Below are 19,267 nucleotides of genomic sequence, written 5' to 3'. Positions count from 1 at the left end.
GAGGCTGGGCTGTTTCCAGTTTGGCACTCAGACTGAATGCCAGGGCCGTGAATGAACCAGCTTGCTAGAGGCTGCAGATGCACTGAACAGGGAGAAACAATTCTTCCCATTTTTCATCAAATAGGTAGATGCTGCATTGCCAGTGATAACACCGTAACTGTTCCTTTCAATGTTGCTAATCTTAGAGCATTGATGATGCTGTAGATTTGCCAGCTCTCATGCGTCATCATGAGTTTCCTGGTGGTTGATCTATTTTCTTAAAGCCCTAACTTCTGGAGTCAGATGACTAAAATAAAAACACCCCTTTTTTATTAATAAAATAAAATTTCCAGCTCTCAGCTGGTGGAGAAAAGTGTAGGAACGAGGACCAAGGTTTGTAAAGCTAAAAATAAAAAGGAAGCATTGAAAATATTCTCTTTTTTAAGTTCAAGATTTGTAAATCATTTTAATTATATTTTGCTGGTTAACTCATGATACTGACATTTGAAAACCCCTCAGAATCCAGTTCTGATCCCTTAACGATTATTCATCACTGTAAAATAGCATAATTGTCAACAAACTGCAGAAGAGATTGAAATGTTCAGTAAATAATCCAGTTACATACTGGGTAGAGAGCAGGATGAAGTATGCATATCTCAGAGGGGTGATGACATACTTTACATTCCAAAAATAACAGAGAGGGTGGTAAACAGAATCTCTTAACTTGACAGATTTTTTAAATTGGTAGGTATAGCTCATTTATACGTGATAGTCTTAAGAGAGACGGCCAAGAAAAATAATTTTAATTTTAAATTGGTTTTGGGATAGCAGATATATGGAGATAAGTGAGGCAAAAATCAATTCTCTGCCAATGTTAAAAGCAGGTAGATCAGACGAGCTGATCGTGATAAATCTGTCAACTTGGCTTTGCTCCCAGATGAAATGAAAGCAGAGTAGATGGAGGCTTCAACTAATAAAATATTTAATAAAAATAATAGCCAATCAACATGGGATTAGGGAAGATAATTCCTGTCAAACTAATTTATATTTCTAAAACAAGATTACAAGTTTTACCGGTAAAATGCAAGTATTTTGTTGCTTCTGTAAGCAACTGTCTGGCTAGAAAATCACGTTTGATTAAAAAGGTAGAAGAATATAAACTCAATCTGGTTCACGTTGGTGAAAACCCAGCGCACCAATCTTAAAATAACTAAAAGGAGAACCATGCCGAAGCAATCCTTTTCCAGAGAGGTGCTGCAGGGATCGGGTGCTGTCTTACTCTGTTTAATGTGTTATTGTTTTGTTTTAAACCATGCCCCAGATAAAAACCCCAGTGCTGAAGTTTGCAGCTGAGGCAGCATGGAAAACCAGTTGGAAAGAAGAAAGCTGCCTATCCCTGAGTAAATTGTAACATCTGGTAAGTGCAGATGAGTGAGAAACATGCATTTCCATACATCCACTGTCAGCCTCGGAACAAAGAGCCTCAGGATGGTGCTTTTCGGCACCTTCGTACCTGAAGGACCATCCAAGATCTTTAAAAAAAATCCTTGGTCTACTTACAGTCCCAGTGACTGTCACTATGAGGCACCTGCCACTTGCATGGAGTATGTGCATACCTGTCAAAAAGCTTGCAAGCATTTCTGGACTAGCTTCTCACGTCTTGCAAATCACAATCATCCTGACTTTAGGAGAGAACACCGTGGCAGGTCAGACACTTGGAGCATCAGCGACTGCATTATAAAAACAGGTAACTGAAAAAGCCTGGGGTAGCAGCAGGGAGGAGCCAGCCGTGGGTGATTGTGCCATGTGGCTTTGTGACAAAAGGAATAGCAAGATCCTTGGATCCACAAAAAGGAAAGGAGCTGGGTTGGAAACATTGCTTAAGATCTTTACTTGGCTTCTCTGTGCTCTCTGCTCTGCAGTCCTGGTAAGCACAACTCCAGAAAGAAGAGGGAAGAGCCGTGGTGTGAGTAAAAGGCTGTGCAGTGCACCTCATCACACCTGGGTGAGGAGCTCAAAGCTATCTGTCCTTGTGAAAGAGAAGATAAGAAGTGCATTAATCACAATCAGTCAGGGATGGATCTGGAAAAAGGTCTAGGTGCTCTCAAAGGGCTGTAAGCAGACTTAAATTTAGACCTAGAAAGGTACTTGTTCAGCAGCTGCCTAATGCTAGAGGCAATTACATTGATTGGGTACTGCTCTGTTGGGCTGCAGAGATTCCCCCGGGAACCTGCACTTCTGTGTATGCCCTGGACTGTCTTGGCCACTTAACTCTGCTGCTTGCCCCTGCCTAGGGTGCATCAGGATCCCAAAAACAGGCAGCCCCCTTAACTCACCTCCACCATAACCCACCATACACCACCCATAGTTCTTCTCACCTCTGTGTATGTGTTCTGCATTAAACAACCAGGAATTAAATCACTCCAGGAGCAGAACTGGCTCTTGCCCTTCCTCCCTCCCCATGGCAGCCGAGTCCCCTACCCACTAGTTCTCTTCCTTTCAGCCTGGAGAAGAGGAGGCTCCGGGGAGACCTAATAGCAGCCTTCCAGTACCTGAAGGGAGCCTACAGGAAGGCTGGGGAGAACCTGTTTACAAAGGCCTGAAGTGACAGGACGAGGGGCAGTGGCTTTAAGCTGGAGGGGAGCAGATTTAGATTGGAGATTAGGAGAAAGTTCTTTACTGTGAGGGTGGTGGAGCACTGGAACAGGTTGCCCAGGGAGGTGGTTGAGGCCCCATCCCTGGAGATATTCAAGGTGAGGCTCGATGAGACCCTGGGCAACCTGGTCTAGTTGGGGGTGTCCCTGCTGACTGCGGAGGGGTCGGACTAGATGACCCTTGGAGGTCCCTTCCAGCCTGGACGATTGTATGAGTCTATGATTCTATGATGTGTTCATGCCATGGTGTCCAGCTTTGCACAGGACATGGTCCATGCAACCCCTCACTCCATGGCTTTCCCCCAGCAGGTACACCTGCAGCCAAAGCAGCTCACGGGGTTTGGGTTCCCAGGCAGGGGCAGGCACAGCTTAGACCTAGCCTTAAGCAGGGGAGAAGACATTTGGCAGCAGAGGGCTCTTCTCCTTCGCAGAGTAAGGCATCACAAGATTAAAAAACTGCAGGATGAGACTTGGCAGATTCACACTCAGGACAAAAAAACCCCGATAATAATTAACAATGCGGGTAATTAAGTAGTGGAAGAGCATGCTAAGGTCTGTGGCTGGTTCTTCAAACGCTGAATTTTTTACACCAAAAATGTCTTTTTCTCAAAGAGATGCTCTAGTTCAAATGGGAGTGGATTAGGTCAGAGGAGTTCTCTGACCTCAGGTAGGTAGAAGATCACGCAGATAATTCACATACTCCCTCTGGCCTTGTGACTAATTCCCTTTGGTACAGCTATTCCTGATGGAAGTGAGATCCGCTCGGACCTGTGCTTGCCCTCGGGAACTTATAAACTAATTACGTTTGTTGTGTCAACCCATTAGATACTCATAAGCTGCACGCAGACTCATTAGTTCGACTGAATTATGTCTTTGCTCTTTGAACGTTATCAAAACAGTTAGATCTAGCATGTTTCATGGGCTGCCACCATTACTCCTCCTTTGTACACAGATTTCTGTGGTTACTCCTTGCTAACAAACCACAGACTTTTAATGCGCAAATGCTGGTTTCGGTTATTTCGTAGATTGAAACTCCAGTGGCTGGTGTCATCCTGATCTTTTAAATTTATCTTACTTTTGATGAAACCCTTCCTTGTTAGATTTAATAAATAAATAAATAAATATTTGTTTCAGATCTCACACATTAACTAATCTGGCAGCTCAGATTCCTACAGAAGATGTACGGTAGCTCACACATTGAGGGCCTGCAAAGGAGCCTGGTCCACAGTCTCTCCCAGTGAGCAGGGTATTTATGGAAGGTGGGACATGATAGAGGAGTATAAATATAATGGCAAATGCATAAAGCACCTGGACTCAGTGCAAATGAACTGTTTCGCTTTGAGCTGGATGTAGACTGCTCTGATTTTTCCTGGGACACACCTAGGCAGTCAGATTCCTGCTGTGAAAACCTCAGGTTTCTGTACCTCCTCTGGAGTCTGAAGTGATCCACCTCATTTCTTCCCTTCCCTCTTTAAGAACAAACAAGGAGGAACTGGTCTTGGAAGAGTTTTGAGAAGCCACCACTGTCTTCCAGCTGCAGGGATGTTCCATTGGGCTCTGGGGGAGTGAAGATCCATTGGGTGTCACCTTCATGTCTTCATCCCAGACCATTCTTTCTGGGGGAGCCCGGTGCCCTGTGGCTGCAGGAATATCAAGAGCTGCCCCAGAGCCACTCTCTTCATTCACCTTTATCCACCAGTTTGCATTCTTGCTATGCTGGCTGTGCATTTCACGTGTGAATAATAGGTTTTCTTGACTGTTGTTCAGCACCTACGTACTTTTGCTGGAAGGAGGGTGGAGGAGAGCAGGGTGGGGAGGTTTTTAGTTAATGTAACTGTTTTTATTTGCTGACAAGATCACTGAGTATCTTAAAAAGAGGGAATTTGATCTCCTTCCAAGTAACTAATCAGGAGTTTGCAGTGCAGAATATGTGTGCAGCATGTGTATTCCAGGAAAAAGAAAAAAAAAGAAGGAGCGTTTACAATCCCATTGCCTGGGGACTTCAACATCTGTGAGGAAACAACACTGGTGATCACATGGTGTCCATGTTCTTTATGATGACTTATTTTAGCTCTGGGCCAGTGGAGCAGTACATGAACACGCCATCCTGCTAGCCCCACCTCACGTGAGGGCCCCACCCCACCTCAACCTCATGGCAATCCCTCTCTTGTGCTTCAGATATTCCTAAAGCTTCATCTAGCCTGGGAAAACAAGTTCATCATGAAGCAAGTACGCAAGAAACACATTCTGGATGACTGGGTTTTTCACATGCAGACACTGGTGAGGCTAACACTGGTGGAGTCCTCAGGAGAGCATGAGAGTGCTCCAGGTGTCTTGGCTCTGAGAGGTGTTTGGGGGGGTCTCTGAAGGAGAGTTGGACTTTGAGTCTTGTTCCTACGAAGTTCCAATCGCATAACATAGACCCATGAGTCCCACCAGGACTGCAGCTCCACCACCCCCTCCTGCCCTGGGACCAGCAGGAATTGGAAACGTGTGGCCTGATGCTTCCTGCTGGTCACACCGTGACTCCAACACTGCCACTGCAGACCCAGGCCCGGCATTGATGCCATCCAGGATCTGGAGGTGCCCGTGGGTCAAGAAGGTTGTTGGCCACTAAGGCAAGACAAATTGGTGGGCAGTGTCCCAAATGCTGGCTGGCTGGCTCCAGTTAAGGAAGAGGCTGCTGTGGATGACCACCCCAGGAGATGGAGTACAGCCCCCCTGTGCTCGGGAGTGTGGTACCCCAGCACCCCACCATCAGCTGCAGCCGCTGGCCGAAGGGACTGAAGAAAGGGCCAAGTACCCACTAAGGAGGAGAGGAGATGTTTCCACTCATTTAATTTCACAGCTTCCAAAACCAGCTTAAAGCTGGGGGTAGAGAACAAGTGGGAAGAAAAGCACCGTTTGCATAATGCTTTGGCAGGGAAATGGGTCAGCGGAGGTTCTTGCGGGAGAAGAGGAATGCAGGTTTTAAATGCAGAAATATACAGCATGGCTGTAGTTGGTAATAGCTGGACAGTCCTGCTTTCCTGGAGAGTAATACAGAAGTTTATGATGGGCTTGTGTGCCTGGTCTTTTTGCCCCTGGTCCCTCCTTCGAACACAGCTCTGTAAAATGGCACATTCCTGCTGTTTTCTTTAAAATAATCTGTAATTCCTTGGCCGTAACGCAAAGGGAGGCACCCATCTGTTTATTTGGGTGGGTTTTTTTCCTTTCTTCCACAAATGTCCTTGTTTGTGTTAACCAGCAAATCTAATCATGCTGCTCAAAGGAGAGTTACACAACTGCAAACCTCCTGAGATTTCAGTTGAATAGCGAATCTTGCTTAATACCCCTGTGGTCGCTTCTTGCTTCAGATTTGCAGCTCCTTTGCCATTACAGCTGTGCTGTGCTTTAACATATAAACCAGATTAAGCAGCGAAAGGAACGCTGAGCGGAAGAGCTGTGTTATTTCCACCTTGCAGGATGGACTTACTGAGATGACCCTGGCTGTATTAAACATGAGATAAAACTCCCTCGGGGAGCATTAGTCTGAGTGATTCATATAAACACTTAAAGAAGCCCATCTTAGTTCCTAGTCAAATAAGGTGGCTAATGGTGCAGAGCCCCTCTCCTTGGGAGAGCACTGCCGGTGGAAACCTGCCTGTCCTTTATCCTGACTGGGAAGCAGCAGGATGAGGACTGGGTAACAACAGACAAAACGGGGTTTGGGTAACTCTTGCAGGCGAGGAATTTCTGTGGAACTGCCTGGTGCTGCGAAACCATCTTCGTCTGCGCCCTTGATGTGGGCCATCTGGAGAGGAAAATCTCATCAGCCTCTAGAAACGCAGCCAGGTTTATCAGCACTTTCCTTTTGCAGTTGACTTTTAAGGGAGCTAATCTTACCAGGAGGAGGTCTGAAGGAAAGGCAAGTTACAGGTATGTGCATTTAATGCGTGTGGATGAAAGTGTAGACGAAGTTGCTTTCTTCCCCTCTGGTCTGCACTGCCTGGTTTTCAGGAGCCACCGCTCGAACCCATCCTTCCTGTTAGCTTTTTTGCCTCCACCCACACGCTACGGGGCCTGATCCTTTCCTGCTCGACATCTTTTAGTGACTTCCACAGGGTGCTGCTTCTCTCAGCTGGCTCTGGGCTTGGCTCCCCTCTGGCCAGCGGCTTTCCCGGCTCCGGGAGCAGCCCCAGCACCAGCCGCCGTGGGGATGCTAACGGAGCCCTCGCTGAAACAAAGCACGTCGCCGAGAGTGCAGAGCTGGGAAGCCAAGTTTCTGCAGCACTTCCAGATGTGAAGCGGGGGAGTTGGTTTTAGCCTATATTTCAGATTTTTTTAATTCTTTCTGATTTTTTTTTTATTTTTTTTTTAAAGCACCACGCGAGCATGCCATGAACAATTTGTACTGTTCTCTCGCCTTCAGCTGCATGTTCCCAGTGGCAGTTGCTTTTTTCCATTTTTTTCATCTGGGACTCTCCCACCAAAGCCCCATCTCTGTGCTGGGGCAGGTCAGCAGCAGAGATCTCTTCCACTGAAATCCCAGCAAAAACTCACCCACCCTGTCCCATGGGTGATGTCTGCCCTCGGGCTCCAAGGTGATCCCATCCTGACAGACCAATCCATGGACCAAGGAGGGGCAATGCCTACACTCACTCAACCAGGAGGAAAAATTCCTCTTAACTTTGGGGAATTTAGACAGAATAAGGACTGTGTGGTTTTAGCCAACCAGTTTGGCAAGGAGTCCTCCAAGGAGGCATTAATGCTGAGTAGCTTCCCATCTGTGGGGGCACTGGGGAGAAGGGGCAGAGGCTGCTGGAGGGTCATACCAGGTATTTATTGGTCCAGGGAAGCAGGAGCTTGGACCCAGACCTCAGTCCCTCTGTCAGCACACTGCATGGTGCTTCAGCTTCTCCCTAACATGCATCTTTTCCTGATTTTGCCCTGTCTGTAGTTTCAAGCAACCTCCTTAGCAAATTCTGCAGCATTTTCTGGGGAATTTAATACGCTTGTGAGGGGGAATTAAATTGTAAGAGGAACTAAAGAAACCTCCAGTGCAGCCTGTCAATGCTTCTTTGCAGGTGGTAAGAAATGAGCGTGATGATGCCCTGGTTGCTGCTGCTCCTTCTTCTGGTCAGCTTCAGCTCAGCTGCACCCAGGTTTTCGGTGCGTATCCTTTAGCTAGTGTCTGTACGACCCCTCTGCGTTGTGATTGTGCCAATGGTTTATCGTTCCCAGTACTGTAGAGGTGGGTGCTTCCCCACAAGAAGGACATGGGGCTGCGAGAGCAGAGCAAAAAGGTATCTGCCTGCAGCTAAAGGAAGGTCATTCTTGCTGTCCTCATAATATAGGGCTTTCACAGCATTAGGGGCTTTGCAGCCTTCTTGGTGGCTGGACTGACATTGCCAAGAATTAAAAACAGCAACAAGAAAAGCCCTTTTATTTATTTAATTTTTTTTAAAAGGTGATTTTATGGCCAGTGAAGAAATACTCCGCTCCATTCTCTCACGGAAAACTGCCTTCCTTTTATTCAATGTGTTTTAGAGAATGGGAAGGGGAAGAGGAGGTAGGCACAGCCTGAGCCAATCTGTACTCATCTGATGAGAAAATGACTCTTGGGCTATAGCAAGGAGGTACAGAGCTTGGCAAGGAGACTTTGGCGAGCTGGGAGCTGCCTGCAGCAGGTCCCCGTGTGCCTCCGGCCTGGAATTCCTCCTCTGTGGAGGAAAACTAAGAGACCTAGGAGAAGAAAGAGGCAGCTGGGAGACCATGTCTAAGCAGAGTAGTCAGTCTGCTGTCCTGGGCAACCTGCTTGTTTCGCTGATGCCTAGAACTGGTCCTGACCTGGTGTCACTCAACCCAGCTTGCTCAGAGCAAAAATAGCCAGTGATTCTTGTTGCACGGGTTTGCTTGGCTGTCTAGGAAGAAATTTTGCTCTATTTTGTTACATTTTTAATGGAGTAACACCAGCTACAGACTAAATGTTACTTAAAATGTTTATCCCTGCCAGTTTGGGCAACATTCTCGTCCTGGTCACAGTAATGCAGCTCTGAAGTTATTCCACTCATCTCGGTAGGCTCACTGCTTTCTGCTGATTTGCTCTTTTATCTTCCAGTTTTACAAGAAGATGTTTCTGGAACCTTGCTGGTTTGGCCTGGCTGCAGTGCAAGAGCAGGTTTTCCCCCTTCTTACTACGCTGAGCTGTTTTGTAGTCTGTAAACGCTCCAAGTTCATTAAATGGGAGTCGAGGTGAATTCTATTCATCCAAAGTAACTTTGTGTGTATCTGATCATATTCTGGGATGCTCTGAGCAGTGGCAAGGTCATTCTAGAAAACTCTTCTCCACTGGGTTCATCTCAACAGCCCAAGCTGTGCAAGTTTCCTGTATCTTAGGAAGAGACCGTCAAATCATTTTGATCCACAGAAGCAGTGGGCTATGTTAGGATCAAGAGGAGACAGATACTCCTTCTCCCTCTGCCTCTCTGTTCTTACCACTGACTGAAGCATGGGGTTTTGTTTTTGTTTTTGTTTTATTTTCTCCATAGGAAAAAGATATCTGCCTCCTAGACAACAATAAATTAAGACAAAGGTTAAAACAGCTTCAAGACTTGCTTTATTTGTATGAACTGCAACTGAAGGACATCCTGGAGAACACTTACCATAGAACAAAAAGTGGGCTGTTCTCAGGCAACAGGAGCGTGCAGCACGAGACACTATTACCCACGACCAGTGGAAATTTGATAGTCTACGATGAAGGTACAGTTTGCAGTGGTGTATGTGGAAATTTCAGCTTGCCAAAATGTTTATTTCGCCCTGCAGTGTCCCATGTGTCATGTTTTTATTTCTGCTAAAAGTTTGGGAATTTATAAAGTGGATTGTGTTTTAAAATGCAGTCAAATACATGGGAAGGAGAAGGGCAGACTGGTGGCCCTGGTACCAGCAGACATTCCCTAGGGCTGGAGTCAGCTGGCCAGATTTAGGCAGCTACCACCCAGGTACAACACAGACACCTGCAGCTGGGCTTCTCACCTGGGACTCTGGTGCAGAGAGGAACAAGGGCCTCTCAGCTGCTTTCCACCAGAGCTAGTTTGAACGTCTGCTTTAGGAAGAGATGGGTCTTGCTTTTGAAGAGCACATTTTCCCTGGGTGGTTTACAGGAGCCCAGAGTGCGTGGCTCAGCTGTGGGCACCAAAACCTGTTTGGAGGAGCCCGGCCTCCCTGTTCCTTGGCTCCTCCATCACTTCTGTATTTCAATAGCAGATCTGAGTGCTGTGTTCCTTGGTGTCACTTTGAGAACACTGTCATAACTGGAATTGTGACCTGTGGCCAAGATTTCATCCTTTGTGAGCATCTTTGAAAGTGTGAAGCTCGGAGGTCCTAAAAGGGATTCTCCAGATATAACCCTGGTAGAGCTGCTCACGGGACCTTAGCTTCTTATTTTAGATATTTTAGGCCTCAATTCAGTGTGAAGTCCAGCTGAGGTTACCTCCCATGTGGAAATTGGCTGCCCTGCAAATGATCTTGCTGACAGAGCCAGTCCTGGTCCTGCGCAGCCCGTGCTACAGCCCCAGCCTGAGCTGTAGCCAACCTGTGTCTGACCAAAGATTTGGGAATGACTCCCTGAGAGGGCATGGCTGTAAAGGCTCTTGAGCCTTGCTGCTTATCTTCAGGCCCAGCAGTTTGCAAAACAGCATCGCTGCTACCTTACTCAACCATTTGCTTTGGCTTTGCCAGCCTTGCAGAACTACACACAGACTGGCCAAGTGTCCTTGTCCCATACAGCCTCTCGGATACGTCTTCTCTTTGCTGTCCCTCCCATTCAACAAACTTTTCTGTCTAGATTGCTCCGCGGTCTACAACCGGAAGAAGACCAAAACCGGCTACTACCGGATCAGGCCCAGAGCAGACCAAGAGCCTTTCCTGGTGTACTGTGACATGTCTGATGGCGGAGGGTGGACCGTTATTCAGCGGCGGAGTAACGGCAAGGAGAATTTCAACAGGTGGGTACATCGTGGTTGCATCAACAGGGCTTGCAGTCAGGCCTCCAGCTCCCATCCCTGTCCTGCTGCTTGGCAAAACCCAGCATTTGAGAGGCAGGATATGCAAGACTATACTTTAGTGATGATAACTCTGCATTAGGACAATCCAGTGGTGCATATTGGTAGTGTGAGGCCATTTTCAAAATGGATCTGTAACACTTGTTCCATGGCTTCTCTGCATTTGAGTGAGTGTGTAAATGTGTAGATATTTGGTTTTTTTTTCGTTATTGGAGACTGTTAAAGACTCCAAATTGTCAGGTATCTGCTGCCAGCAAACAGACCAAGACCCATTGAACATATTTGTTCTCATATCAAGAATTCTGTACAGTGTGGTGTAACATTTATTTCCTTATTCAGATCATTCAAAAAGAGGCCAAACCACTGGTCCAGATTGTCCTTTCTCCATGCAAAATCCCAGAGAGGTAACTTTCACCTGACAATCTCCAGGGGGAGAGATGCTCTGGTAACACAGTGAAGAAGAAATGTCCCCCACACAGATTAAGTCACTATCAATCACAGCACTCACACTTTTAGGACATGTCTGGTGTCTCGTACAGTGAGTGGAGTCCACTGCAAAGCTACCTCAACTGGCTCTGAGCTGGCTTGCCCAGGGAGTGGTGGCTCTCGAGCCATGGTAGTCCTGTTCTCAGCACAGGTGAATGAAAAACATCCTGAGGAGGAACACTGACTAGTATGTAGGTCAGGCAGGATTAATATCCCGAACAACAACAGGAGAGAGAGAATAAACATTGGGTTACTAAAACTGGAAATGATGACACGCAGGAAGTATATGTGAATATCAAAGATAACACATAAATAACAGAGGAGATTTTAAGAGAATGAAACGGTGAGAAGAAAGTAACAGCAGGAGATTTCTCTTAGAAGGATGAAGCCTGGTGAAAAATAAGTACATGTCTTTGAAGGACAAGTTGCCACATCCAAACAGTGATTCTGAAAAAATCAATGGTCAATGGATCAAAAATAGATTTAAATGGAACAGGAGCACAAAGAAGACCTAGATACTTTCCTTTTAACTTCATCTGGAAGCTTTATCTTGCAGCTTCTGCTCAGTTTCTGATTCTTCACCATACCCCATCGTGCATCCAAGACTGTAGCATATTTTAGACTGCAACATTAATTTCCAGCCAGGAGTGTGTTTGAATTGTGACTCGCTGAAGAGCAGTATCAGAGGCTTTGCTGCAGACCAGTATGACAGCTGCTGCTTTCCCTTCCCGTCCCACTGACAACCTCACTCTGCACCTGGCAGTTTGAAGGTCTGGTCCCAGTATGTGCACAGGTTTAGCAGGCACAGAAGTAAGCTGGGAGTTGCATTTACTTCTGAGGCAGAAGTGACAAAGCTCAGCTCAGCTCGCAATAAATCAGATACTTTTAGAAAACAATGTCTTAGAGATACAGCTGAAGTTTTACTTGTTACCACACTAAGTGGCACGACCTGTCTAATTCCCTCACATGCTGAAACTGGTATTTGTATCTCATTGCAGGAAATGGGATGATTACAAACTGGGATTTGGGAAATTCCAGGGCAAGAATGATGAATACTGGCTGGGCAATGACCACATCCATGACCTGCTCACTAGAGGTGCAAGTATTTTCCCTCTGCAGATTTCTTTCCCAGTTGCATGAGGTAGTTCATTTAACGAGGACACCGCTTTGTGTTTAGGGGAGACCTCATTAAAGATTGACCTGATGGACTGGCACGGGGAAAGACGTTACGCAGTCTACGAAAATTTACAGCTTGCGGGGGAGCAGGTGAGAAATGGAGAGAGTGGCGATTTGCTTGTTTTATCTGCGAGAGGAGAGATCTGTGTGTGCAGCATCAGACTTCAGTACCAGGGTTGTAATTACAGCTCTGCAAAACTTATTTGCTCCGTTTCCCTGGGATTCCTGGTTTGGCTGGCTGACAAACAGCCTGTGACTTCTTCCTCACAACCGCTGAGTGCCCAAGCCACCGGGTGACACGTGCTCTCTTGCTAACTCTGCCACTGCAAGGAGGGCAGCTCTTTGCTGCAGGCCACAGGGGTTCCCATGTGTGTTTGTCTCTAACCTCATGGTTAAGAGTCTTCCATGAGGGAGGAGATAAGGGTTTGAACCTCTGCAAGGAAACTGAACCCTGTTCTGCTGCCTAGAGGGAGTGTTTCAGGCTGTCACATAAAACACAGCTACCAGAATAAAGCCCCTCTACTGTTTTAAGCAGTGAACTCTCATCAAGGCTTTAAAAGAGTAGTTGTAAGTTCGTCTTAAATAGAGGTACTTGCAGCACTACACTTAGTAGCGAAAGCCTGAGGACAGAAAATCCCTCTATTTTCATAGAATCATAGAATGGTTTGGATTGGAAGGGACCTCAAAGATCATCTAGTTCCAACCCCCCTGCCATGGGCAGGGACACCTCCCACCAGACCAGGTTGCTGAAAGCTCCATCCAGCCTGGCCTTGAACACTTCCAGGGATGGGGCATCCACAGCTTCTCTGGGCAACCTGTTCCAGTGTCTCACCGCCCTCACTGTAAAGAATTTCTTCCTGAGATCTAGATTGTCCCTCTTTCAGTTTAAAACCATTACCCCTCGTCCTGTTGCTACTTTCCCTGATAAAAAGTCCCTCCCCATCTCTCCTGTAGCCCCCTACATGTCTGCGTTCTAGCTTTAGACAGTGTTCTGCTCAATGCGGGTGCTGCTTTGCAGGCTTCCCTCACTGAACACCACCTGTGAGTAGCCCAAATAGCCAAGGACTTGAGTTCCATTGCATGAACCAGTCCTAGTCCCAACTCCCTCACTGCTCCAGAAATGTATCCATTATGTTCAGTTTGCAATTAGAGATTTCTTATTAAAAGTTTAAACAGCTTGATTTAATGCCTTACTCCTATTTTTCATAAATAAAAGTGGAATATGATGACAGGAAAAAGCCCACACCAACAAAACAAATCATCCCTCTCATATCAAACGTCTCCGAGATCAGTTAGCTGCACACAATGGAACTATTCTAGGTATCCCTACCAGGACAAGGCCATTTAGCTAGACATAAAATGGCTTTTAGCTCTTGCAGGAGCAAAATTCCAACAGGAGTTGTTCTAACAACTGATGAATTTATGAAGGCAGCTACTTGGCACAGTCTCCTGCCAAGTTGTTCCTGATGAGCCAGGAAGAACCTTTCAGCTTGTTGTACAGTTTATCAAATGGTTATGGAAAGACAATAAAACCTGAGGCCCTTTGTAGCAGCAGCAATAATTAGCAATCCCTTCTGGAAGCTTAAATCCCAACGTGATCCACACTAGGGTCATTAAAGTGTGGGGCCAAAAGTCACCCTGGGCTTCAACAGTCAGGCGTTTACAGTGGATACAATGGTCAGAGCAAATTTGAGCTCAAAAATGGGAGGAAGGGCAGAGAGAGCCGATATCAAAGCCGTGTTTCCCATATTCTTGCAGGACAATTACAGGTTATGGTTTGGCACCTATTCTGGTAACGCTGGCGACGCTCTGTCTGGTGGGAGCAGTTTTGAAGATCAGTGGTCAGCCTCTCACAGAGGGATGGAGTTCACCACATCTGACAAGGACCATGATCGATTCCTGGCAGGCAACTGCGCTTTAGAGAACAAGGGTGGCTGGTGGTTTAACAGGTATGGAAAACAGTTGGTTCCTCTGGGATACAGAGGGTGTGGGTGGCCGTGTCGCCAAGAGGACTTGCCTGCCCCACAGCAGCTGGAGGTGAACTGAATCATGTCCCTAATTAATACAGTTGAAGGAGTCAACAGGTTGAGTTATCTGACCGGTGTAGGTGTCTGCTTTAGGATCACAGAATCACAGAATGGTAGGGGTTGGAAAGGACCTTCAGAGATCATTTAGTCCAACCCCCCCTGCCAAAGCAGGGCCACCCAGAGCAGGTTGCACAGGAACACATCCAGGCAAGTTTTGAATATATCCAGAGAAGGAGACTCCACAACCTCTCTGGGCAGCCTGTTCCAGTGCTCTGCCACCCTCAAAGTAAAAAAGTTTTTCCTCAAAAATGATGGGGGATGACCCATATACTTCTCCATGTTCCACTAAATGCATGAAGCAGATCTCCGTAGGCTTATAGCAGGACTTCAGACAACCAGTTCAGTGCAGACAGATATAGCTACGGGTCTGAACCTGTCAGTGAATCCCACCTTGGTATTTCTAAACGTACGTTGTGTGAAAATTGTCCCTCACTGCGATGACGCAATGTCTTCCCACCTTCTAACCCTCACCTCTCCTCGCAAGGTGCCACGCCGTAAACCTCAATGGGCGGTACTACAGGACAGGGAGGTACAACGGATCCCACGACAACGGCATCGTTTGGTCTACGTGGCACGGGATGTGGTACTCCCTGAAATACTCAGCCATGAAGATCAGGGCTCCCTTCTTTGTTGAAAGCGAGAGCGGGGACGGTGAGAACAGTCAGGGCGGCTGAGACCTGCTGCTTTGGGAAGAAAAAACCCGTCCAGGCTGACGGGAACTGTGTGAGTGAATAGCCAGCCCTCTGCTGCTGCCAAACCCGCGCTGTGATAGCTGGAGCTGCACCTGTTTCTACTGGCTGAAGCTGATGTCGTAAGTTGTTTGAGCATGGCCAGCCAACAATTTAACGGAAAACATATGGATCTCAGTCATGGAATGACTAGTTTGCTTTTTCAGCAGTTTTCAGGACTTCATTGGAGACTGTTTATGTAAAGCTCTCTGGACCTTGAATGATCAAGCATGTTCTTTTAGATATCTGTACTCTTCAAGGGCTATATCTTTCTCATAGAATCATAGAATCATAGCATGGTTTGGGTTGGAAGGGACCTCAAAGATCATGGAGTTCCAACTCCCCTGCCATGGGCAGGGACACCTCCCACTACAGCAGGTTGCTCAAAGCCCCATCCAGCCTGGCCTTGAACACTTCCAGGGATGGGGCATCCACAACTTCCCTGGGCAACCTGTTCCAGTGCCTCACCACCCTCACAGTAAATTTCTTCCCAATATCTAATCTGAATCTTTTTTCTTCCAATTTAAAACCATTTCCCCTTGTCCTATCATTACCCTTCCTGGCAAAGAGTCCCTCCCCAGCTCTTCTATAGGCACCCTTCAGATATTGAAAGGCTGCTATAAGGTCTCCCCGGAGCCTCCTCTTCTCCAGGCTAAACAATCCCAGCTCCCTCAGCCTGTCTTCACAGGAGAGGTGCTCCATCCCTCTGATCATCTTCGTGGCCCTCCGCTGCACCTGTTCCAGCTGGTCCACGTCCTTTCTGTGTTGAGGACTCCAAAGCTGGACACAGTATTCCAGCCAGCGCTTTAGTGATGAGAACGTTAAGAATAGAACCAAATCAGTGATGCACCATCGTTAGTGCTTTGCTCTGGATGAGGAGAATGTTTTTAAGCAGCTCTCACTGTGGTCCACAGTTGCCACTTCAGTTGCAGAAGGCTCCCGGAGTGTGTGAAACCAAACCAGTGGATGGACGTGCTCCAGCTGCTAACCTGCTTCCAGAATTTGAAGTAAACCCCCACAACCCGTGGACACCAGGTTTCATTGCCAACAGCTTCCCACTGCAGACCCAGTTCTGCAGCAGAGACACATTACTGCAGCCGAAGACAATGCTGCCAACCAGACCTAAGCCCCAGATTAAAATTAGGCAGATTTTACTAAATTTAAGATGAGGACAGATATTCTTAGGAGTTCATAAAATGTGGTCGTGATTCATTTGTACGTTCCTGTGTAATTTACCAGATGACTTTGAGTTAGTGAAGGGCGACTGTCTCATTGGACTGAAACAAAAGAGCAACGTGAAAGCCTGAAAGAAATGGAATACTGAAAATTTATTTTCCACAAGTTGTTAATAACAACAGTTTAAAATTAACAGTAATATCAGCTTGATGCAAATCATTTAACTACCATGTTGTAGAATGAGCCAATTTGTTTGCTGAATTGCAATCATTTTTTAAACTGGCAGTTCTTTTCCATTTATTTGCTTGCAGATCCGTGCATATTGTAATTTGTATTATATATATCCATAAAGTGTGTAATAAAACCATCTCAGTAGGACTTCACATTTTGTATCTGGTTTTCAACAGTAGGAACTTGAACAGAAATATGGATGAAAATCTTGAGAAAGCTCATAATAGGAGAATTTAATTCTTTTGGTGTTGGCTCTGGTGCTTTCACACTGGCTGTGCTGGGGAGCTTAGAGGGTCTGCCAACATAAGCTGAATTTCTGTGGCTCAAGCTGTCCTGGAGACGATGCAGAAACATAGAATCATAGAATCATAGAATGGTTTGGGTTGGAAGGGACCTCAAAGATCATCGAGTTCCAACCCCCCTGCCCTGGGCAGGGACACCTCCCACTAGAGCAGGTTGCTCAAGGCCACATCCAGCCTGGCCTTGAACACTTCCAGGGATGGGGCATCCACAGCTTCTCTGGGCAACCTGGGCCAGTGTCTCACCACCCTCATAGTAAAAAATTTCTTCCTGAGATCTAATCTGAATCTTTTTTCTTCCAATTTAAAACTGTTTCCCCTTGTCCTATCATTACCCTTCCTAGCAAAGAGTCCCTCCCCAGCTCTTCTATAGGCACCCTTCAGATATTGAAAGGCCGCTCTAAGGTCTCCCCGGAGCCTCCTCTTCTCCAGGCTGAACAATCCCAGCTCCCTCAGCCTGTCCTCATAGGAGAGGTGCTCCATCCCTCTGATCATCAAGATACTCAAGGCCAGGCTGGATGGGGCTTTGAGCAACCTGCTCTAGTCGGAGGCGTCCCTGCCCATGGCACGGGAATTGGAGCTCAATGATCTTTAAGGTCCCTTCCAGCCCAAATCATTCTGTGATTCTATGATTCTATGAAGACGATGTCATCAGGGCTTAGGCAACTGCTACCCAGTCCAGTTCCCCAGTGAGTGAGCAGGGAGGGATGTAAAGCCCAGAGCGCGCAGCCCGTTTTGCCCTGTGTCTCTGTGGAGAGGCAGGCACTACCGTTGGGCTGCCTCCAGCCAGCATCCAGAAGGTAACAGGGATTTTTTTCTCTCTCTCTGAGAAAGAAAGGGGACAAGATCCGACAAGGGGTCTGACTTGCTGTCTTACATCTAAACTGCCCCTCCCCTGCCCTCCTGCGAGATGGGGGGGATCACAGGGCTTTGTGGAGGACCCCACAACCCCCACAGCCAGCCCCAGGAAGAGTGTCAAGAACCTTCTTTTAACTTATCCCACCAGCAGAGTATTTATTTGACCCGAGGGCTACCGCCGAGCTCAGGTCACTCCCACTGAAGGGTAGGAAAGTGCTTGCTGAAGGCTGCTGTGCTGCACGTTTGATCTCCCATTTCTCCAGGGTCTCCCGCACCGAAAGACTCGGCAAATCCACAAACAGATGTTGTAGCACTGGGGGCCTGACGCTGACAGATCACTGCTTCAGGGCCACCGTGCTCCAGGCAGCAGAGCTTACCCCACCACAGGGCTGGTAAGTAACCTGAGCAGCAACTGCTTCAAAGGTCTCATTTCCAGCTCAATTTAGTCAATTTAAAGACTCGTTACATTTGATTAGCCTTGGACCGGTCCTCAAGCGTGGACACGCTCTCAAATGCTTTACACAGCCTTTCAAGCTGAGGGTGAGTAATGATAATCCCAAGTAAATAATGACAGGACCAGAGGAAAGGGTCTAAGTTGCAGCAGGGGAGGTTTAGATTAGATATTAGGAAGAATTAGGTTACTGAGAGGGTGGTCAGGCACTGGAACAGCCTGCCCAGGGAGGTGGTGGAGTCACCATCCCTGGAGAAAGAAGAAACGTGTAGACATGGCACTTCAGGGCATGTTCTAAGTGCCCAGGATTGTTGGTTTGTGTCTGTTTGTGGGTGGGTTTGTTTTGTTGGGGTTTTTTTGTGGTTGATCTCAATGATCTCAAAGGTCCCTTTCAACCAGGAATATTCTGTGATTCTGTGATTTATGGGAATACGCAGCTGGTACGAACTGGGCTGAACGTTGACAGCGCAGGGTGCTGGTGCGGCTCCTGGGGAAGAGGGAGCTCCCATCACCCTGCCCCTCGGATGTGGTGCTCCAGCAGCAGCTGCAAAGTGTCCCACACATCAAAAAAGGCCGTGGAAATGGCGGGGTCAACTCACCTGCACACCCTTTGGAGGCTTCAGCGGGCTGCCAGGGGTAACCGGCTAACGCACAGCGCTGCCGCTCTCCCTCTAAAACTGTTGTTGGTTTGGAAGCAAAAAAAATATAAAAAATAGAAGGTGCGGGATTGGGAAATCTTGCCTTCTGCTCAGAAAGCCAGTTTGGAGAAAGACAGCAGGCTCCTGCCAGAGCACGTGCTCATTCTTCCTTCACACCCACGGGGCGGGTTAAAGGGCACGTAGCTTTGGGCTCCTCATGGGAGAGCTGTTGGAAGACTGAGAGTCCTCTGCCTGAACCTATCTTCTCTCACTCCATCCTCAACCAGCAGCACCTCCTCTTTTCTTGCCCAGGAGCATTCCCCTGCTCTCTGCAAGCTCCCTGAAGAGACGGCGATCCTGACAAATGCCAAGCAAAGTCTCTGACTCATTCCCGCTGGCTCGAGCTCCGACTCCGTCGTTAACTGGGGTTTCAACCCAGCTCTGAATACTTGCAGCAGTGTG

The 19,267-nt window shown here is 47.3% G+C and overlaps 1 protein-coding gene across 1 annotated transcript; it reads left to right on the top strand.

The window, feature by feature from the left end:
* Positions 1-6,151: 6,151 nt before the first annotated feature.
* On the top strand, positions 6,152-15,532 carry LOC106902390 (fibrinogen-like protein 1). Its single transcript, XM_014965806.1, has 8 exons — positions 6,152-6,551; positions 7,700-7,784; positions 9,164-9,374; positions 10,459-10,618; positions 12,160-12,257; positions 12,339-12,427; positions 14,096-14,286; positions 14,909-15,532. The coding sequence occupies exons 2-8, from the start codon at positions 7,710-7,712 to the stop codon at positions 15,096-15,098; spliced, it is 1,014 nt and encodes a 337-aa protein (XP_014821292.1). The 5' UTR covers positions 6,152-6,551; positions 7,700-7,709; the 3' UTR covers positions 15,099-15,532.
* The last annotated feature ends 3,735 nt before the right edge of the window (positions 15,533-19,267 follow it).

The sequence above is a fragment of the Calidris pugnax genome, unplaced genomic scaffold (assembly GCF_001431845.1).
Source record: "Calidris pugnax isolate Ruff unplaced genomic scaffold, ASM143184v1 scaffold20, whole genome shotgun sequence".
Classification (NCBI taxonomy): Eukaryota; Metazoa; Chordata; class Aves; order Charadriiformes; family Scolopacidae; genus Calidris; species Calidris pugnax.
This window is presented reverse-complemented; position numbering and strand designations above follow the sequence as displayed.

What these genes read in the sequence shown, in the direction of transcription:
- LOC106902390 (XM_014965806.1), top strand. Translation starts at nt 7,710, where the DNA reads ATGAGCGTGATGATGCCCTGGTTGCTGCTGCTCCTTCTTCTGGTCAGC. An exon ending in CAGCTGCACCCAGGTTTTCG is followed by an intron (nt 7,785 to 9,163) that starts GTGCGTATCCTT and finishes TTTTCTCCATAG; the next exon opens with GAAAAAGATATCTGCCTCCT. An exon ending in TACAGCTTGCGGGGGAGCAG is followed by an intron (nt 12,428 to 14,095) that starts GTGAGAAATGGA and finishes ATATTCTTGCAG; the next exon opens with GACAATTACAGGTTATGGTT.